This window comes from Lepisosteus platostomus, chromosome 12 (genome assembly GCF_059453375.1).
Source record: "Lepisosteus platostomus isolate fLepPlt1 chromosome 12, fLepPlt1.hap1, whole genome shotgun sequence".
Lineage (NCBI taxonomy): Eukaryota > Metazoa > Chordata > Actinopteri > Semionotiformes > Lepisosteidae > Lepisosteus > Lepisosteus platostomus.
Window position 1 is genome coordinate 43,421,696 of NC_142622.1, and position 22,727 is coordinate 43,444,422.

The 22,727-nt window shown below is 42.4% G+C and overlaps 2 protein-coding genes across 3 annotated transcripts in view; one reads left to right on the forward strand and one right to left on the reverse strand.

Moving 5' to 3' along the window:
• Positions 1–1,934: 1,934 nt before the first annotated feature.
• tmem158 (transmembrane protein 158) lies at positions 1,935–5,374 on the reverse strand. The gene has a single exon (XM_088602112.1). It carries the CDS (start codon positions 3,963–3,965, stop codon positions 3,273–3,275), a length of 693 nt encoding a protein of 230 aa, XP_088458238.1. The 5' UTR covers positions 3,966–5,374; the 3' UTR covers positions 1,935–3,272.
• Positions 5,375–15,250: 9,876 nt separating this feature from the next.
• The window catches only part of lars2 (leucyl-tRNA synthetase 2, mitochondrial), a 61,311-nt gene continuing 53,834 nt past the window's right edge, over positions 15,251–22,727 (forward strand). For both annotated transcript variants that reach the window (XM_088602109.1, XM_088602110.1), the window contains exons 1-3: positions 15,251–15,472; positions 17,848–18,095; positions 21,881–22,009. In XM_088602109.1, coding sequence (XP_088458235.1) covers positions 17,865–18,095; positions 21,881–22,009 — 360 coding nt within the window. In that variant the 5' untranslated portion in view covers positions 15,251–15,472; positions 17,848–17,864. The remainder of the gene's footprint in view (positions 15,473–17,847; positions 18,096–21,880; positions 22,010–22,727) is intronic.

The following is a 22,727-nucleotide window of genomic DNA, read 5'->3' on the forward strand; positions in this document are numbered from 1 at the left end:
TTCACAACGGCGTCCTGACCATCTGGGTCCGGGGCTGGGAGCGCCTGGCCCCATTCCCCCTTTTCATCTCCCCATCCCTGCACCAGATCCCACTCCGGCTTTTAAACTCTGTCTTGTCTGTCATGGATGAATTACCCGGCTCTGGACTTTTACTCACCCTGGATTTTCCTACGGACTCCCTACCGACACGCCCCCCTGTTCTTCTTCCAGCCCCGATCCCAGTCTTCTTTCCCGTGTTTGTTTCACTCCCTTCCGGATTCTGCCGTCTGCACAGGGTGCTGAAAGGCGCTTCGTGACACATTTGCAGTTCCCTCCCCAGCTTCTGCCTTTTCACCTTGATAACGGTTTACTTTGGTCCTGCCTGTCTGTAGATCTCTGTTGCTGAACGCCTGTGCCTTTCCCAATCTGGCCCTGGCGTAGCTGGTGCGGATGAGAAGTGGGCTGTGTTTTGCAGGGCAGTGCACAGTGAATAAGGCACCTTCACACCTGCTCTGTTATACCGGTGGGGTTCTCTGAGCCCCCAGACCATTTACAGGGATTAAGGAACACACAGCACTGAGGCACCAATCCCAGATAACGACTTTGGGTCACTGTTCCTCTCACCGCTGCCTGCCAGTCATCTCAAATATGAGGCTGAAAAAAGTGGCGACATTTTTTAAATCGTAAGCATTGAAGCAGTGAAGCACAGACCTTCATTTCCCTAAAGCTGCATTCTTCAGAACACTGAAGCTTAAAGGATATTGTTTGCTCCAAACCCATGTGTGCTGGAATCTTTGTCACATTGGTTCATATTTATGAATTAATTACATCAATTTATGTAGAGAGAACTTAATGGAAATGGTACCCATTGAGTGAACATGCACATAGGATAACACAAAAAGGGGGATTACTGTGCTAACACAATTAAATCCAATTAAAATGTATTATATGACATTTATTTTGCTGATTTGCAGCATCTTAAACCGAATATTAGGATAAACGAGTTAAAATAATACACAGCAGAACTTTCCATGTATCATTTTCTCTACTATTGTACTGAGTACATTTGTTTCCATAACAGGAAGAAGATTATGGTAGAAAGAGATTACGATTAAAATAAATCCTCTTTCCTGTATTTTTTCTTCTACTACAGTTTCATTGTATATTATATACAATTGTTATATAGTTATATTAAGGTACATTAACAGTTACGAAGATGTTTGGAGAACGTATTACATTAAAAGATCATGCATGAAACCAAAATGAATAATGTTATATACGATGAAGAGGTTGTGATGGAAAGGTCACAAGGAAGGAAGACACAATCTATTATGTACAAGAGGGAATAATATCTCTTCCCAATTAATATTTCATATTATTGATCTACTTAGATCTCACACCTGAAGTCCGTTAACCCTGCAAACTGCTCTGAGATTGTTTGCAATAATACTGTACAGTGTGCTGATTTATGAGTGCGCCTATCGTTTATGTTTCTGTCTTTGTTAAGTGTTTCTGAAATTATGAATTGCAGGGCATAGGAACGTGTATTCATGCCATCTGGAAACTGCTTTTCAATTTCTAGATTGTTGTCGGACATGTTGAAGAATAGTTCCGAATCATGTAATAGCATAAACACTGCAGAGTTTAAGTCCATCATACCATTCCACTTAGAAAACTGTTTCATTTTCACAATTTCATTTTCCCGGACGACAAGTACCCCGAACGCTGTGTGTCAAGAAATGCCGGGATTGCGCTTTGAGTTTTCTGTAAATGAGGTGTCTTTAGATTTCCTGTCTGGGTGTGTAATTGGTAAATATATTCTTTGTTTGCAATGCTAAATAAATAGCAATTATTGAGCTGTTCTAATGTGCCCTCTGGCTACATGCACAGTGCATACACTTTGTTGTTTTTAAACAACGATCTCACATTTCAAATAAATGATCATCATAACGCAATTTTTGATACGATTGAAAGTATTTATTGTGTTTCTGAATGTTGGTACATAGCGGTTCGTGGTTATTCCCATTGTTATATCCTGGCGAGTACATCTTTGAAACAGCACACACGGCTACCGTTACTGTGAAAAGACTAACGCTGTTACTGAATGTTGACACGGAATACGGACAGGTATGAGGTATGGACTTTCTTCAGCATTAGGTCATGAACTGTATCTTTAAGAAATACATACATATTGCAGCTTCAAATATTGGTTGGTCCTAACTAGCTTTCTGTGAAGTACCCATTGTTCACAGTACGAGATTTTGTTTTAAAAATACCTAGAATCAGTAATGAATATGCCAGCAAACCTGTTTGTTGCAAATTAAATCTCAACGTTGGAAATCTATCTCAACGATTTCCATAAATCTGTTAACAAACATGGAAAACATTTTATTCATTCTTCTGGTGCTATTTTGAAGAGAAATTGGCAAACGTTTTTGACTTTACTGTAGTGTTTGAATGCTCCGGAAAGAGATATGAATGGAAGTACTTTTCTTTCCATGTTTTGCAAAATAAATAATATCGTGATGCAGGCTATAAGAACAATTCGTGGAGATATTTTTACAAATATACAGTATTTCTAAAATCGGTCTGAACACCCTATGATAAAATAATTTTGTTCTTAGTTAATTTTACTCACTAAGCATATTAAAAGGTTTTGACTTCACGAATTCCTCTTAATAATTCAAAAACGTATTATGTATAAAAAGAGAAGATTACAAATATGCATATACAACGTATATTAAATTCTATTCTGTATTATTTTCGCACATGAAATACATAGAAATACGTTTGTGATGGCCGGTCTATTTCTACGATATTTGGAATTTTATAAATTAATACATTCGAATTAATAAGATATAATAAGATAGTAAGATACATGTAGACCATATCTGGGTCTTATTTGAAATGGTTATGTTACTCTACGCACTCATTTGCCCGAACAATGTTTATTTAATGCACATTTTCTTCTACTTGAAATGTTTCATATTAAACATCTGCAAACCATTCTGTTTAAAACCTTACGCAACACATGTTGTCGATCGGTACGAAACAATATGCTGTATATAAAGCATTAGGCTACAAAATTAGAAACATTGCACTCTTAAAAAAACGAATAGCCCTGGATACTTGCTAAAAGCAAATGAATGAACTTATAAAATAATTTCTGCCATCATAAAAATATTCAAGTCGGAGTAGCAAGGCCTTTACAGTCTCTAATACAAACATCACTGTGTTTTAATCGAGAATCGATCAGTTCAAACTTAAAAACAAAATCGAACCCCGTGCGCGCCTTATCTCTGTCTCCTCTGCTCCATGCCATTGGGAAGGAAGCCTGCAATAATGGGCACTGGCCAGATGAGGGCAGCAACGCTCCACACAATGATCACCAAAGTCATGAAACAGGCCACCAAAGTTGACTCGATGGGCTTGCGGTTCAGTCTCCAGCTGTGGTCGCCTTTCAGCTCGTCCAGGCCGAAGTCCAGGCAGCAGAAGCCCAGGGGCTCCCCGGCCTGCAGCGGGTACGACCTGGCCTGCCCGAACCGCCGGCTCCGGGAGAGCCCGCAGCCCACGCACAGCCTGAACTCCTGCTGGCCGCCCACGACGCCCAGGTGCTCGATGACAACAGGTGAGACCGCCCGGCTGAAGGCCGCGGAGAAGAACGCCCGGCCGTGGTTGTTGGTGGTGTAGATGAGCACATCGCACTGGAAGCCCAGGTGCCTGTCCCAGCGGGCCACCAGCGAGGTGGGCATGAGCCTTTGCACGCTGATGTTGCACAGGGGCTGGAGCGCCGTCTCGGAGGACGCTTCGCTGCCCTCCACGGATCTCTTGGAGTACCTGACGTCCACCTCCAGGTTCGCCAGGAAGCGGGTGGAGGAGTTGATCGGGGGCAGCAGGAGGTCCTCGTCGCTCCAGCAGCGGCACCGTCGGAGGAGCCCGGCAGCGGCGGTCAGGGCCAGCACCAGAAGCAGCGACTTGCTTAGCATGGCACCGTGGGTGCTCCTCCTGCTGCGGGCATGGTTTCCACCCCAACGGCGGCCAGGGCGAGCGGAGCAGCGGGACGGCGAGGGCGCACCGAGGCTGCGAGCACGGCCACTCCCGTCGCGTTCGAGGAGTTCAGGATCTCCCTACGGTGATCCGCTTAAAATGGAAACGTCATTTGCCTATAACTCCTGTAAACCCGTTTCCCTTTTCTCTCTCTCTCGCCTCTGGAATTAACTGACCGCTAACCAGGGTGTGCGCCCTCCCTCCCCCTTTTTTTGCGCTCGAAATTACTGTACAAAATGCAACAAGCTCAACTAAAGCGGACTTTCAACGCCCGACACCAACGAAGGCAAACGAAGCAGCAGCATCAGAAAGGCGCTGTCGCGCTATTTACGAGCTACCTGCCCCAGCGAGCGCGCCGCGTCACACCCCGGCGAGCGGCCAGATGTTCTGAGGCTGGGAGTTACCCCCCGGACTGTGGTAGGTTATGTAACAGCCGTGGAGCAGTGCTCGCCGGCGATACGAGAAAGGCGACAGCGTGAGCCTTCTGTCCACGCCAAGTTTTCAAATGTCCAAAGACAAATGAAGGTTTTGCACGTTCATAAAAAAAAAAAGGGGGCGCATCATAATGCATCCGTTTTTTTATAAGGATATTTTGCTCGGCGCTGAATCAGAAGATAAATAAGAGAACTGAAGACAGTTCCATACAAAGCTAGAATGTCATCAAATATGTTGCTTAATCAATATAAAATTGTGTTTTGCATTTCGCTTTTACATTGCCTGCCTGCTGTACATTTACCTTGTGCGTTTCACTTGAACTATTTCGCTGGATAGTAGTTTCGACTACGGCTGATTTCATTACCGTGTTTATTTTACTACACTGACAAAACAGACTGCATCGTACAGATAAATAAGGAGACGAAACGCATGGTAAAAGCTCTACTAATTTAATTGAAATGTGCACAATAATCGTTATACACTTTCTGTGGCGTAATGTTTGATCCCCCAGTCTGATCATCTTAATGGGATATGGAAGCGTTTTGTATCGCTTAACAACACGCATTTAAACCGGGACTTCTCCCTCATAACAATTAAGATGTCGTTTCCCGTTTCATCCCTGCCGTTTTAAAACCTTTTAATTGGCTTCACGCTCAGTTCAGTACAATTTTTATTCGTAAAAAAAAAAGTTTAACTTTAGTAAATTAAATTCGGGTCTTATTTGTTCTTATTTGATATAACTCACTGTTAGGTTCTGTTTGGGACATTTGCGTACCAGAATTTCAGGTGTGAAGAAGGCGGCTCTATAACCGAAGAGGTGTGTTTCTTCTCTCCGCTTTTCAGTGTGGAATCAGCCCGATCCTCTTCCCCTGACGCCTAGGCGCTCTGACGCATCTCCCGGTTTACACTGCTGGTTTTTCTACCACCTGCACCAGCCGAGGTGGAGAAATGAATCACAGCAACGGAGCCGGGCTGAGGGCGTGGTGCTCAGTGGTCAGCACAGCACAGTAACATCAACATCCACATCTTACAGGGGCATAAAAACACACTCACACCCAATTTACAATTCACACTCAATTCTTGCCCCGGTATAAGAAACAGGGTGCTGTCTGCGTGGAGTTCGCATGTTCTCCCCTGGTTCGCCTGGGTTTCAACCATGCTGGTGGGTTAATTGGCTTCTGGGCAGCCAGCCCTGGGTCTGTGTCTGTCCTGTTGCTTCCCTGTGACCCTGAGCTGAGAGAAGTGGTTAGAAAACAGATGTGGTTGGAACTTGGGCTGAACTGAACGAGGGACAGAGTAGGACAGAAGGACAGAGTAGGACAGAGAGAGCAAGACAGACAGAGGAAGTGTGCCTCCGGAGTACTCTGAAGATTGGGCACGTGGACGTCAAGACCCCTGTCAGGGCTCGTCAGAGTTCCCAGGAGGTCCAGCCTGTGAAAGGAACAGGTTTGAGTGCAGCTGAACTCTTTGATCTAGATGCTGTGATCTGGGTCTTGTCCACCCCTCAGTGAATAAAATACAATTGGCACACACACACACACACACACACACACACACACACACACACACACACACACACACACACACACACACAATTCGTTGTAGCAAGATAAGCCTAATGTTCTTCATCCTGAGTGTTTCCCTGCATCCCTACATGTTCACTTGTGCTCTTTTGGACTTCCTTCCTAGTCGAACCGCTGTAGTTCTCCTCGGTATTTTTAAATGTACCAGGGAGTGTCTCCATAAGCATTTCTTTGATTGAAGTGACACAGATTCAATTATTTGAGAAGTGCATGAGGTTATTTTAGTTTGCTTCTCTTTTGTCTTTTTTTCTAAAGCACTAGTGCACTTTGTGACAGTCAAAAAGAATGGGGACACCTAATGGCATTACAGAGAGAGAGAATTATCTCTCTTGGCTTTAAATTCAATATTTCTACACTGATACGTCCATGCATTCTGTTGACATTTTTATGTGAGACGGATGTTATCTTGCTATTTATGTAAACGCGTGTGATGTGATGCCTGCTGAACGAAAGATTATTTGTTTACAGGCCAGGTTAATGATTCCTGTGTTTGCTGTAATTGTTCTCATGGCTCTGTTGAAGTTTCCTCAGGTCAGCATGCTGAAGTACTGTAGGCATTGCTGATGAGAATTAAAATTCATTTAAAAGTCAGACCTTAAGACTTCAACCTACTCATTAATGTCCTTGTGTAAAATGTTTTAATAGCAGACATTAATCACCCCTAAAAGATTGTTTTCAGAAGACCATTCTGATAAGCACTAACGTCTGGCGTGGAATGGTGGACTTTAAAGTTTAATGGTTTATATTCTATCTTTAGACTTCACTTCTTATTCGTCCAGCTTCACACTCTGGCTCACTTCCAGCCAGTGGTTTCTTTTTCAATTGAAATCAAGAAACAAGTTCTGGAAACTGAAAATAATCTGTTAGTGTGTAATACAAGAGCTCACGGACTCTGTATAATTATTACAACTTGCCTTTCTTTAATTCAATAAACAGTACTAACATTTCTCATGTAAGCACTTTTTTATTTTGCAAATATGGCCACATTTTGGTCCCACAAAGCATTTATTATACATCATGAGCATCAAATATGGGAACCCTTTCCCTTAGGCTGGCCGTTGTCTTTGATATATTAACTTTCTGGGTGCAGCAGTTAAATTCATGGATCACTTAAGGCAAAAGCTAAGCAGATATTCACTGTAGTAGTATAAATTATTGTATCTGGCCTCTGTAGAACTGTACGTTGTAGAGCTCTCCTAGTGCTCTACAATTGTTAAAGATGTGTAACAGACTTGATAAAACTACATTTTGATAGTTCTTCAATAGCAAATGTACTGCTTAAACGTTAGAGGATTTCTATAGAACAGTAAAGCTCACGTTTCAACTGTCAGGTTTAAGAACACAAGACGGTTACAATGAGAGGAGCCCATGAGGACCATCTTGCTTGTGTGGTTGCGTAAATGGCCTGAAACCTACTTTATATGTATTAACTTGTTAGGTTTGATTTGCCAGGTGTCCCCTCGGTGTGTGATCTGTGAGTCGAATTCAACAAGTTTACCGGTATAATGACCTCCGTATTCCATCTAGCATGTTCTGGATTATTGTTTGCTTAGGAAGAGCAATGATACCACATAACTGCTCCCTGTTGTATTTAGTAGTTCAGGCAGCTCATGGTGACTCATGATGGCCTCAAAATGAAGACCGTCCTATTCAGCTCTTGCAAGAAAGAAAAACACCCCAGACTCCCCAAAGCACTATGTTTTAAATACCACACAAGGCCTAATTACACTCCTGCGAGAATGTGAACTTCTAAACTCTTCACCAAGCACCCTACAGTTAAGCCAGGCGCCCCTAGTGTGGCTATTTACAAGGACTAAGACTCCATACGAGGTGGAGCAGTGGTCAGCATTGTTGCCTCTCTGCCTTGGGGCCTGGGTTCAGTCCCTGACCCGCTGTCCTGTCTGTGTGGACTTTTTATGTTCTGCCTGTGCTTGTGTGGGTTTCCTCCAGGTCCTCTGGTTTCTCCCCACAGTCCAAAAGCATCCCCAGCATCTCAAGAGCACACTAGATATTCACCCGGACCAGAGCCGCCCAGCCCCAGTTACTGTCTGAGATCAAGCCTGTCTTTTAAATTTCACTGTAATGGCCAGGAAGCCAGTACTCTGGGATTATCCACTTGTGATATTCCCACATCTAATAAAGAAGAAGAACACAATTTTCAGAATTAGACTTATGGGGATTCAATGCCATATTCTGTATTGCAGATCATTTAGCGCCTCCATTAAGGTGCAAATGTCATGTTTCATTTCTTCTCTCTTTTTTTTTACCTCTTTTAAATCTGTTACTTCAGCTTTTTCTCAAATTTGTGAAGGCGGAGATGGGCATTCAAACACGTATCCACAGTGGAGTGCCCTCAGCCTGTAATTGTGCGTGTCATTCATATTTGCTTTATCCTTACAAGATACGACACGATAATTCAAAAAGCATAACAATGGGCTGGATAAAGAATTTGTGTCATTTTTGGATTTACAGTACCTGATTAAAGCACATTTTGTCATTTAGTATGCCTTTGTCAAGCTGGATGCTTTCTAAATACAACATAAGCTGAGCCGCTAATACCGATGATAATGACTTGCGCTTGTGGTTAATATCTGAAGAGAAATCTCTTCGATGAATCAGGCCTGTGCTTTTCTTTGACTGTCACTTTAAATCAAATTATAACCAAACAGTGGAGGGCTACTGTGTTACAAAGGCGACACATACAATTATTTCCCGCTAAGGCAGGAAACCTGTTCAGAGCCCACTTCTGTTGAGTAATAATAATGAAATACTCTGACAGGTCATTCTGGTGGCAGTCTGCCAGATTAAAAACAGGAAGAACAAGATACAAAGAATAAATGGGAATCCTGGAAGATATGCGGAAACAACTGATTATCTGAGCTGCGCGGTAACCTTCATCGACCTTTAACTTCTTACAGAGTTTAACTTTCGTTGTTTTGTTTTATCAGCGGGTGGACTGTTTTTAAATTCCATGGAGCTGGGAAACAGAAGCGCTCAGTCCAGACTGACGTCAGGGGATGCCCGTAAATTGGGAGAGCCGGAATTTCTAGAGATGGGAGCGGAATTAAATTCCAAGTAAAATACTCGGAACACGTGTGTGTTTTGTCAGGTGAAGCAATAGCAGAATCACTGTGCTATCTCCCGTTTCGTTCTCTGTGTGAGGATACTGTCGTGAAGCGTTTTTCAGGACCCTCTGCAGACGGCAGAATCCGGAAGGGAGTGAGACAAACACGGGAATGATGACTGGGATCGGGGCTGGAAGAAGAACAGGGGGGCGTGTGGATGGTGCGCTGGGGGTCGGGGGGGCGTGGTCCATGCGACAGTCCTAAGGGAGTCTGTAGATCCTGAGTGGGAGCAAAAGTCCGGAGCCGGGTAATCCATCCAAAATAGACAAGACACAGTTTAAAAACCGGAGTGGGATCTGGTGAAGGGTCGGGGGAATAAAAAGGGGGAATGGGGCCGGGCACTCCCAGCCCCGGACCCAGATGGTCAGGACGCCGTTGTGAAGCCGATGCCATCGGACCACTACTGGACTCGCTGGCAGGCGGGCTTCTGGACGTCCATCTTCCAGAGCTGAGCCCGGACTGGTAGGAGCTTCTGGCTTTTATAGGGAGGGGCTGGATAGGAGTCAGGCGAAGGAAAATCAGGCAAAACGGGAAAGAGCTGGAGCGTCCTTAAGAGGAGGGACTTACGATCGTGACAGATACTGACGGTGCTCCTGATGTACTCATCAGTTACTCTTAGGCAACTACTGGTGTAAAAGAGGGCTCTGAGATGTGAATTTGATTCATTGCATGTAGTAAACAGCGTGCCTGGAGCACAACCCTGAAGGAACCAGCATCTCATTCAGAAACAGTGGTGCTCTTTTCTCCTGTTTATTTAAATATCCATGACATTTTTCTTCACAGAGTGGAAGATATTCAGACAACATACATTTGGCACAAATCAGAAGAATGTTACGGAATTCATCTCTGCCAGCCAAAAAGTGTGCCTGCCCGTTTTCTTTCTCTCGTCGAACCCCTCTGGGGGAAACAGGTTTGAGTGAGTAAGTCCTGTGCTCCTGAGGATCGAAACCATTCTATTTGAACACAAATTGTCGGGCGTTGTTGCCTCTGACACCAGTCCGACAGTTCAGCTGACACCATGCAAACCCAAAACCTTGAGGAACAGTTGGCTTTGTTGATTTTCCCCTGTGTGCTTGCAAAACCACGAGACACCTGTATGAATCGTTATTTGTAACAGCTAAATGGTTTAATGTGCCAAGGCTTTATTGCCTAATTCCTTTGAAGTACAGGGCTTTTCTCATCAGTTAGTGATGTAGGTAGCCTTTGGCCTTAATTTACACCTGAAAGCATTTCTGTCCTCTCTCCACAAATGTTTATCAAAGCCGCATTATGCAGTGCCAGTATTGTTCCCTAAACCACGCAAACCCAAGTACTGTCCCTCCAAATATCAAATACATTTGAAACAATGCACTTTGCAGTCAGAAGAGATATGTAAATTTTCCCCATTTATTTTTAATGCTATCAAATGCAATTTGCTGAGCTCTAACAAATGCAAATGGTCAGAAGATAAAAGTCTGCTTTTTTTAAGGAGGGGGCTTAAAAGATTCATTTTCTGTTTTTACTAAAAAGGTTTATGAGTAGTCTGGAGTTAATTTCCTCTGACTTTCCTATAATTATATGCTCAGTCCATGAACTCTTGATAGCTTAAGTCATTTCACATTCCATGCTTTTTTTCTTATGAATCTAATGCTTTTCCTTTTTAGGGTTTCCTTCCAAGTTGGTAAGATATCAGCATTGGAAAAAGAAGTTTAAGGATAATTCTTTGTTTTTTTTTAAAATAAAAGTCTCTCACAAAAATCTGTAACTTCAACAAGTAGAAATAAAACAGTTGTACTCTGGCCACCAAAAATGTAGAAAGAAAATTATTGTTGAAATGCAACTTAACACTATGGGTGTTGTCATTCTTTTGCTATTTTCAATGATACTTGCAATGACAAACAGCAGAAAATATTAACTGGGGAAAAAAGTACAAAAAGATCTGTAGTCCAGTTTTGTCTTCTTCAAAAGAAGAAATTCCTTGTGGTTTACAAACTGAAACGAAAGCACTACTTCACAGATTTAAGGCCAAAATCACAAGTATGATGTCTACACAATCCAAAAAAACTGTTTACAAATCGTGGTTGCAGTGGAGAAAATTAAATCAGTGTGATGAGAATGACTACTGTGATGATGATGGTGCTAAGGTACCTAATCCACACCCAGCCCACGACATCAACACCATCAACACCAATACACTACCACTGTGCTAAAAAACAGTCTAGTTAACATCGCCAGCTGCCATATCACCCTGCAGCTCACAACTGGCAGCCCACTGCAACTCAGCAGTGTGAGTCTGGCCAGTACCTGGATGGGAGACCCCTGGGATAAAGTAAGGTTTCTGCTGGAAGAGGTGTTAGAGGGACCAGTAGGGGGCATCTTAATCCTCCAGTATAGTGACAGGTACACTATACTGTAAAAAGGCGGTGCCCTTTGGATGAGAAGTAGAAACTGAGGTCCTGATGCTCTGTGGTCATTAAAAATCCCAGGGCATTTCTCTAAAACAGTAGGCCAATCATGGCCTCCAAATAATCCCCATTTATTAATTGTGTTCATCACTGTTCTCCCCACTGAGAGCTGGTGTGTGGGGAGTGTTCTGGTGCACTATGGCCGCCATCGCATCATCCAGGTGGGGCTGCACTCTGGTGGTGGAGGGGATCCCCATTACCTGTGAAGTGCTTTGAGTGGAGCGTCCAGAAAAGCACTATATAAGTGTTAGGAATTATTTATTAATCGTTATTATTTACATGGTGGTGGATAGAGGTTTAGGGCAGCACACAGCATATTAAACATATCAGTCCGTCTTTTTTGTACGGAGAAAAATTGCTGTAGAATTGGTTATACAACACTGTGTCTTGTGTTGAAGCATGTCTAACACCATCTGAATATGAAATATGTCTGTTTTGCAGCTATAAGATTGACAGTGGAAGCTCCCTGGAGTTTCAGCTCCTTTGGCGAAGGGATTAAAAGCTACAGTATCTCTGGTTTTGGTGATCTCGCTGAAGGCAGGAGGGACCTTCGCTCTTTCTCATGCACAGTGAGAGGGGAGCGGCTGTGTGTTCTGTTCTAAGAAACTATCAAGAAAAAGCAGAGTGCTAATTAATAATAATAATTAACGAGGGGCCCAGCCAGAGTGATCAGCAGGGAGTTGAAAACAGTATGGCAGATGTATACTGAACTGTAGGACATTTCTTACAGTACAAAAATACTCTTCCGATATCCAGCCAGGCTGCTGTTTCACCTTTTTAATAGGACAGTGCATGGAAAAGCACTCTAGCATGAATTAATCACATTAATGGTGAATGTGGATGCTGATATAAGTATTTATAGTCCATTGAAATATGCTTAAACTATTAATTTGATGAAAACAGAGATCTCATCAATTTGTACACTCTTTCCAATAAAAAGGTGTTTAAGAAGATGAAAAAGTAAAAATAATATTAACCTTATTTGTCAGTTGTAGGGATATCAGCAGGTTTTTCAGGTGAATTGAGATTCTGTGAGTACTGTAAGTCTGTCGGATTTTTATAGTGTCTAGCACCCTCCAACCAAAAAACAGTAACATTGAATGATTTTTCTCAAGGGTACAAAAAGTATTTTATATGGAATTATTGACAATTTAACATTTAATTGTCTGATTAATAACAGCTTAACTGAGTGGGTGTTGTGCTTCAATTTTCTGGTTTTGATACAATTTTTAAAATGCATTACACTATCACTGAAACCTCCTTTATTACCATTTTACTGTATCTAATTCAGTTTGTGATATTGATATCTACTGTATGTTCTTTTGCAGGAACTGGCTAAATATCCTTTAAGTTACATTTGTGCAGAAATTAAGTCACAGAAAGATATTTCAACTAGAAAGCATTCACAAAGCCTTTCCCTAAACAAAGGCAATGCTTAAATGTTTTGGCATTGTACCAGAGCAGGCTTTTGCCAGATCATTCAGGGCCTTGTTGATCTGTACTGCTATGCTCTTAAAATAAAGAAGATTATAATGAAACAAAATCATACTGCTCTCTGCAGAAAGATGATGTTCACTACAGAATATTCAACTCTGTGCTGAAATGAGAAACAGAATTTATCATAATGGTAAAATGTTAAAACCTTCTTTGTAATAATCACATGCAGAGACAGTGCGACACTTGTGATTTTCATTGTCTTTCCCTGCACTGTATGTCATGCCGTGGGGTGTCTGAGGTCTTAAGGCCAGTAAATTCTGATACAGGCTTTGGAACCACCAATTTTAGAGAGAATAGTTTGCTACAAAAAAGCAAATTTCTTAATGGACTTGCATATACAGTAGTCATGTGCAACTTCACAGAAATTTTATAATAATAAAATTTTATAATAATAAACTTTATTTTATATACTTAAAGGTGGCTTCTCAAAGCACTTATTGGCTTTTATAATCAAATCCAATATTGTGGTTAGCATCATAATGATTTATTCAGATGATGCAATGCACAAGTTCAGCCTCAATTTATTCAAAGCAAATGCGAATTTGTCCATGAAATAAATGTTTAATGTTTTTATTAGTGGCACGTGGTTTTATGAAGAGGTTAAGTTGCGGTGTTATAATTTCCTGTAATAACTGTGGGATCTGTTCCAAGTTAAGATGTTTAAATAATAAAAAGACCGGACAACTAGGGTTTTTTAGATCTTATTAAAATAATACGCATTACAAAGGTTTTATAACATTAATAGAGTTTAGTTCTCCTGGAGTTGTATTACAGTTTAGTTATCTAGTAACCTTAGTGATAATCAAACCTGTTTGCCAATATTCACTTTCTACATTAATTAAAGAAATCATAAGTGTGGTGTTACAAACTCCACTGACATAAAGGTTATGTGTCATAATGTTTCATGAGCTCAGTTGTAGTGTTTCTTGTGCTTTCTGTTCCACACAGCACATCGACTCTGACACATGAAATTGAGAACAATTCAGCTTGGGGAGAGGAGGGGGTTGCCAAGGTAACAAGGACGAAGTGAAATGCTGCAGTAACTAGCAGCTATTGCAAAGTTAAGACTAACGCTTGTAGAAATAAGGTTTAGATGTGATTAAAGGCACGGTGCATGAAAATAAATGCATAATGAAATGCATCTACAAAAATAATTTAACTTCTATAGATAAGGCCTAATATATGGATAGCTGTTCATATATTGTAATAACCACATCATTTATTGGCCACATAACAATTTCTTGTATTCGGAATTTGTCTTGTCACATACCCCAGCTTGCTCTCCATGAGACACACAGACAAGGAGAGAAGCTGGGGGTCAGAGCGCAGGGTCTGCCAATTGTACAGCACCCCTGGAGCAGTTGGGTTAAGGGCCTTGCTCAGGGGCCCAATGGAGTAGGATTCCTCTGCCGGCTGCGGGATTTGAACCGGCAACCTTCCAGCCACAGATCCTGAGCCACAGTGCCACCGCACCTCACTTACATTTGAAATTATGAGAAGATGTTTACATAATAGTAACAAGATACATCTATCCTGGGCTACATAGTAGTACTTAGCATTGCTGCCACACAGCGCTGGGGCCCTGGGTTTGATTCCTGGGGTGCTGTCTGTGTGAAGTTCGTATGTTCTCCCTGTGTTTGCTTGGGTTTCCTCTGGGTGCTCTGGTTTCCTCCCAGAGTCCAGAGAAACGCTGGTGGGTTCATTGGCTTCTGAGAGAGCTGTCCCTGGTGTGAGTGTGTGTGTGTTAAGTGTCTGCCTCTGCCCTGCAGTGGACTGGCGTCCTGTCCATGGCGTGTCCTGCCTCGCACCCCAGTCATTTGCTGGGATAGGCTGCTCCATGACCCGAATTGGGTAAAGCAGTTAGAAAATGAATGGATGTATCTATCCCTATGTTTCCCATCCCAGGGAAACTGATCGGAAACTGTTGTGAAAGTGATCTGATATCTGTATGTCCTATAATTAATTTCTTCTACTCAGTAATTTCGAGGGATACGTATAGTGTTCACCTTTTCAAATTGATTGTTACAGCGTATTTCGAAAAATGCCGATCAGTTTAGTCTTTGACTTTGTTGTTGGTTAAAGCCTGTGCTATACTGTGTTGTGTTCAATTTTTAAAGAAATTAATAAAGTTTGATTTGAACAAGATGGCGGCCCCCATGCATTGAGAGTGTGCGTTTACTGTGGTTATTCACTTTCGGGTCATGCATCATAAATGAAGTGTCAGAAAATACCTGGTGATATTGCATTTAAGGTTTTGGCGTAGCAAAGGCTTTCCTTTATTTTTTTTAACATGGAGTACTAAATTCACAGATTCAAGCAGAGTCCGGTCTTCAAGACAAGGACCCGGCTGCTCTATTGTACAGTAAGTACTGAAAAACCATTATAGTTGTATCGAATAAAAATGCTGAGCACTTTAATTTTACTATTAAGATGTGTACATGAAAACATAAATCAAGAGAACAATTGTCTGAAATGCACATACAAATTGTATCTGAAGATGTGATAGTGATATTTATGCTTTAAAATTCAAAATGTGTACGTTTGTTTTTACATTTACCTTAAAATTAAACTTATTTTTTACAATAGCATTAGAACATGTGTGCTTTATAACAGCTGTTAACCTTCGGTAATAAGATGTTTCCTTGGAGACTCAATATCAAGGTAAAAAATCGAGTGAACTGATAAGTAGTGATAATAGGTAGCTGGACTACATTTCACTTTCGTATTATTAACGAATTCTAAAGTTAACCCTGTTTCAATATTTCAACATTGTTTTCCCATAATAATCCACTGGTAGGCTTTTCAGTCTGGCATGAAGTAGCCCCTGCTTATTTTTCAGTTTGTCTTGCAACCAAAGATCCTGGGTTGCTGATTCTCAGGCATTTTTGTTTATTTAATAATTTATTATTATTTTTTTATTATAAGTCATAACTGATGACTGCGTAGGTTTTTGTACGAAATATTTTATGTTTTGTTGCCCAGTCCATGTTATGTCCTTTTCCTCCTGCATTGAAAAATATATATTGTGCGTATTATTTTATTTTATACATCACTGAATTTAATAGAAAATGTGTTAATGATTTTGTAATCCGCAGCACAGAAAACATGGATATCTCTTGTGTCCTGGTAAATATTATCCGAGTTCTCTTTAAGGATACCATCCAGGTTGAGCTCCCATTTAATTCACGAATACTGTTTGCAAAGAAACAAATTGCGTTTGTGAGAGTTCACTCTAGATACGGTAATTCGTGGGTATAGAGCTAAGCCATTTCTCTGTGGAATGCATGCGGAGTGACTTCTGTGAGACAAGTGAAAATAAATACCAGAATATCCAGTGTGTTGCAAATCTTACTGAAACACAACCTGACAATGGTGGAATGAGAGAAAATATAATAGAACATATTTTATTGTCACCTTGTTACAAACTATGTTTAACCGAAATATCCTCCATGCTTTTTTTAGTAATCACAACCTTTAATGTTATAAATATTATTTTTTATAAATATGTGTCTGTCTGCTTTGGCCCTTTCAGACCTAACCAGTTTCCAGAGTACAGTATGATTGTATTAGTCGCAGTTTTCCCGTCTGCTCTCCAATCAAACTCATTTTCACCATTTTCGGCAGAGTGGTCAGGCCGCTGCTGTAGGATCACTCGAAATGTCCTAAACCTTCGAACCATCCACTCGAATCAACTCTGTGGAAGCGTCTTCAGAAGTGTGAAGAGACCTAGGCGTTGCCCCCTCTGAACTCTACTCTGTAATATACGTGGGGAAATTAGTCGTGAAAAGAAATTGCAGTTAATTATCCTCTGTCCCCATAGCACAAGCTTGTTCGGGAGCCTTTGATGTCCAAAGTCTGTATTGTGTTGCAGCTGAAATGGAGTTATGCATTGTAGGATGAACCGAGGCATTTTATAAGCACGCTGAATTATTTCCAGGACCTTTTCAGATGCAGCTAGCTAACGGGTAACACTGTATCCATAGCAACAGCCCGGCTCTTTCAGCCAGGCACAGAAGCTTGAATAGCTGTCTGCACAGTAGCTGGGGGAGTGCGCAGCCCCAGCTCTCATCACAATGGGGAGGTCCCTCGTGTCTGCATTTCTGTTCCTCAAAACATAAATAGGTGGGTGGGTTTGCTTATGTAAGGCAGGTCACACCTGTTGAATACAAGCGATTAGTCAGCACCTCTGCCCTGGCAGATGCATTCAATCCCTTTAATAAGAGTTTTGAGAAGGTTTTATCCAGCGGCTTTGTGGAACTGATGTAGGAAATTAGTTTTTTTTTTTCCTCGTTTTCAGACAATGCAAATGAACGCGGTGTGTGTTGAAAACTCTCTTTTTGGCGGTGGTGTGAAACGGGCGGTTCTCCTGGTCTGAATTCTCGAATGAGCGGTTTCGCACTCGGCTGTCTGCAGAGTTTACATCCCCAAGGCCGGGAAGACTTGTGTTTAACCCTGCATGCCTGCGCATTGACTCTGTCCTCAGGGGTCTTCCAGGCAGGATCACAGAAACCCGGTTTCTGAAGCTGTACGGTGCGTGACCCAGTTTGCACGCACTTCTGAGCTTCTTGTTTTCTTCTTTGCGTGGAATAGAATGTAGGAGCTTGGCGTCCCACCCTGCGCCCTCTGCCTGTGCTCTGACGTCCTCGACCCTCGTTCCTGCACTGGATTGTGGGGCAGGAGAACCGCTTCCCAGACGGTGTTTCAGCGCTGTGTGCGGATGTGTTTCCCCCGCTGCAGGTGCCTGCGAGCGGGCGATGCGGGCGGCTCTGTGCCAGGTGGGGCGGCGCTCCCTGGGCCCGGCCGGGCTGAACCGGGCCCGGGCGGCCCTCCTCGCCGCAGGGCCTAGCCTGCCTGTGAGCCGCCGGACCATCTACAGCGAGACGGGCGTGTGGGAGAGGGACTACCGGGCCGAGACGCGCCGCAGAGTGGAGCAGTGGTGGCACCCACTCATCAAGGAGCACTGGCGCCGACGGGCACCCGAAGACGTAAGACGTTTCCACGAAATCTGGCTTCTGCTGCCGTGGCACGGGGGGGTGGGGGAGAGAGGGGAGACCTCATTCCCTGTATGCGCCGGACAGCAGTTCCCGGGAAGAGTCCGCCTCCCTTTCCCCCCATCTCGGCCCGCGCTCCTCCAGAACGCGCTGACCCCACAGGGAAGAGTTACAGAGGCTTCATTCCCAGCTCCGGTGTAAAAAACACACAAACACACAAACGAGCCCCGCGCTGAGCTGGCACTCTGGTTTGACTCTGCGTCAGTCTCCCACCTGAGCTGGCACGTTGTGTCCTGGGAGGCGAAATAAAACGGATGGAGAAATGGGATTTTTTCCCCTGAAAGTTAAAAAAAAAAGTTTTAGCGTAAAGTTGTTCCTCAAGGTAAAAAAAAGGATCAGTAGGCTGATCTGACAATCAGCACAGGCACAATCGTGATAACAATAAGGTGTGCCGTTAAATCAGAGAACAGTAGAATAATACGTGTACATGTGGCCCCTGCTGTGACTGGTCGGTGTGGGCAAATATGCGGCCGACCGATGTAGATCTTTCCTCTGCGGCCAGGTGAGCGTCGCGCGGTCTTTCAGCTTTGCCTTGTGCGTCAGTTCACACTGGTTACCAGGGTTTACTAGGGCAACGGGTGCAGAGCAGAACAGCGGTTCACCTTTTAGCAGTCCTTCCTATCTCAGAAGGCAAGTAATATCATGTGGGCATGTCACCCCCAAAGGACACCCCTCTGTCACCCCAAATTCAAAATCCTGGCTGCGCCTCTGACGCAAAATACGGGGACATCAGAGACTCAGACATCAGAGAGGCCTCCTTTTAAAGACTGGGAGTTGTACCTTCCACGTAAATAACATAGAGAAATGTGATGATTGGGTGTTTATTTCACTGTCGGTGGATTTGTTAGGTATAGAAAAACAACTGCTTTTAAGAATTAATGTTCGCACTTCTAATGTAATCACTGGGATGACGGCTCCTTCTTGATAGATTCATTAGGACCCCATTACTCCTGTTGGATCTGCACAAATGACCTGATCTGACAGAATAATAGTGTGCGAGTCTCTCCTTTAGCTACTGCCGAAAGCGCATTCCGTTACCTGTCTCCTTCAAGGGAAGCAACTTTTCATGCGTTGATCCCGAAGCCCAAAGTAGAATTAAATGGGCATTATAATAAAACACCCAAAGGAAACGTAAATAGCTCCTTGTCCTCTGTGTCAGCTTTGCTTTTAGAAGACTAGTAACACAAAAGGTATTTCCTTTCCCATTTCATTGGTGCGCAGCGTATTTCCCAAGGACGTCGTGCTGTTCAGGCCGTTCAGCTCTGATCAAACACTTTTGTTTCGGTGACAAGCTTGTTCTTTGAAGCTTAAGGTTAGCTTATAAGATAAGATTTTATTGTCACTCTGAGGGAAATTTTTAACGGACACCCAGCACTCCTGTACATTTAAATAGAATGCAAACAAAAAAAAAAGAAGAAAAGAAAAACATTGCACATTATTCTATTACAAAAAATAAGAAACACATTGCACATCACTCTATTGCACGTGTACAGTATAACACATAACAACATGTAACATTCAGAACACATCACAAAACATATCGCACTCAATTATGTTTCTCATAGGTTACCTTGCTGGCATATTAGCTTTATTGTCTGGATTCAGTTTAGTAAAAGCCGCAGGCTGAATCATAAATACAGTAATGTGCGCATGTAAAAATACATGCTCACCTAGAAACCTGATGGTAATACGTCTCAGCTGCAGTTCCAGCAATCCTCCAGGGACTCTGCACAGTAAGGTCAAAGGAGAGTAGGTAAATTTCAAGACCAGCGTTAAACAGTACCGACTCGGCTGTACAAAGTGTTTCACTGTTTTGCTGTGCAAATGCCATTTCGTCCGTTCCCTTCTGTGACTCGTCAATACCTGGCGACAACAGCGGAACTGAACATTCAGCCCTCGTCGCAGTGAGTTGGAATAAAAGGAGTTTAAAAGTCAAAGCAGTGTTAAGCTAAAGTTTCATTGTTTATGAATGGCCCACAGTGTTGACCAAACATTAATTCACAGAGAAGAGAGACTCTGTACAGCTTGATCAGACCACGGACTGAATCTGCCTTCGGTCACAGCAGGATGGCCACAGCTTTTTGTCAAATCAAGAGTCTTACAGGCTGTTGAATCTTTTTTTTTTTACCTTATTTGCACTATCTTTCTAACTCTGTTGTGCTGTGCTTTATTGTATTTTTAAACAAAAAAACTAGTTTCTTCTTTCACAGGACACGTCTCTCCTTTAAAGCTCGAAATTATTTTTATTCGAAAACAAAAGCAAACTTGCCTGTGTTTCATTTTTGAAGCTGTGAGCATGGGATGAAATTGGTAGATTGGATTTCTGTTTCAGCTGCAGCCTTCCTTCTATGCAGTGTGAAAGCAAGCAAGGTTCAAATTATATGAATTGATTTAAGTGGACAGAATCAATTTTGGGGTAATTGCTTCTTAATTACCACCACTCTGACTAATTGGTTTTATTTTTGGTTCATTTAAATTTGTTCCTTCGTGTGAGATGATTTTGTCAATCAGTTGACAATTCAGTCATTACACTCTCTTTACATTCTGATGAAATTTCGACACTTAATTGAACTCATCTGTTGTTCAGGTCACAAAGTAGTGTTTAGACCTAGTGAGTATCCCACGTGCATAAAGAAAAGCCTAGATGACTATTGCACAGTTCACTATGGGGACTGCTTCAAGAAAACATTTTAGTGTTTGTGTTTCAAATACCAAGTTGCATCGCCATTGCTTATGTAAATGAAGGCAGTAGTCAAACTGAATAATTCAAAACCATTCGACTTCTTATGATTAATGCAGTGTCGCAGGGATAGGTTTTGTCTATCACTTTCAAAGAGGTTTATGAATCACCGTGATTGTACATGCACACTGTGGGTGCTGCTCATATTAATTCTGTTGAGGAGCTGCACATCTGAACAGGCATCATCTCAGAAGATCAGAAGACCCGAGGGATGTACTAGGACTCATAAATAAGGTTTTCATGACTCTCTTCTGGTTCTGAGTGTTTGTAAATAGGTTTGTGGGATCGTTTTAAGTATCTGGGTTTTGGTTCCCTTTTAAACACTAATGAGTGTTATGCATCACAGTGAACATTGAAATCCCCATTAAACTGCGGTATCAACATGAACAAGGCTATCAGAAGACCTGAATTCAGTATTCATAATACTCAAAAGGTTATGTCAATGGATTTCAGAATTGGCTCCAAAGCAGAAATCAGAGGACATATTTTAACTGTCTCGGATCTAAAAGTGCCTTTTGATCTGAGACCCGGAGAGCCCCTTTTCCATGAAGAACTGTAGGAGTCTATAACAGCTGCCCAGCTGCGGTGTTGGACTTGACACCCCAGAATCTTTCACAGAGTGACAGGCTTTGATACTTGCATAGATTAACTACTAAAAACAGGAGGAGCCAAGACGGGCCAAACTTTGCCCTTTGCATCAGTAACTTTTTTTAATGTTTGTATGCCGGAATGTGGAACAATTATTTTCCACAGCCTTGCTCACATGGTGACATTGCTTTGTTGCTTGTTTTGGTGTGAATTCTACCTGAGATCTAAACTGATTAAACTGAAGAAATTATATACTTAATAGGTCAAAATGCTGGTTGTCTTCATGTGAAAATCTTTCAATGGTCACAGCGATGAAGTCCTACAGGCCTGGTTTGGTTCTTCCTTGCCCTAGGTTCACTGTCAGGTCTGTTTCCTTGTCTTTGCTCCTCAGAAATCGCGACAGAAGTTCTATGTGCTGTCCATGTTCCCCTACCCCTCTGGAAAGCTGCATATGGGGCACGTTCGAGTGTACACTATCAGCGACACCATCGGCCACTTCCAGAGGATGAGAGGAAAGCAGGTGGGTCCTGAGAACGTCAGTACTGTCCCATGACTCGGCTTCAGCCCTTCCTTCTGTCTATCATATTAATGCAACATTTCTGTTCTATTCAGGTTTGTCGCACCCTTAAAGAATCTACTGCCGTCTGTATGTTTTCTAAAATAAGAATAAGAACGGTGTCCTTTTTCAAGTACAGTGAATTTTTTAAATGAATTTTTATTTTTTTTTAAACACAGCTCGATTCAGTTTATTTGTATATAGCGCCTTACACAACAAGGTTGGCCCCAGGCACTTAACAAAGCTGTGTGACAGTACAGGACATTCCAATACAGAAAGAGACAGAAGACAACAGAGGAGAGGAACCAAAAACTCCTCTGTAAGGGGTCCAAGGTCAGCTGGCTGCCCAGCCTCTCTGGGCATGCTGACACAACTGTGTCCATCGTTGTTTTTCCCCCACTCATTTGTCTCGCTGTTAAGGAAGGCAGGAATGCATCATTCTCCAATGCAGGCTGCCCACAAGCGCAGAGGGACACTGATAATCCTGCTCCTGCTTTATACTAATGAATCTAAGATGGTTGAAGGAGCACGTACTGGATGAGTGACCTGAGTGACAGAAGAAAGCAGTGGCGCGTTATATAAAAAAAAAACGTAATTTTCTAAAGCCGTGCTTCCAGATAATCCGGTGGGGGATCCTTTATATAAGTATAATTTATTTGAATTGTAACTGTTTTGTCGCCGT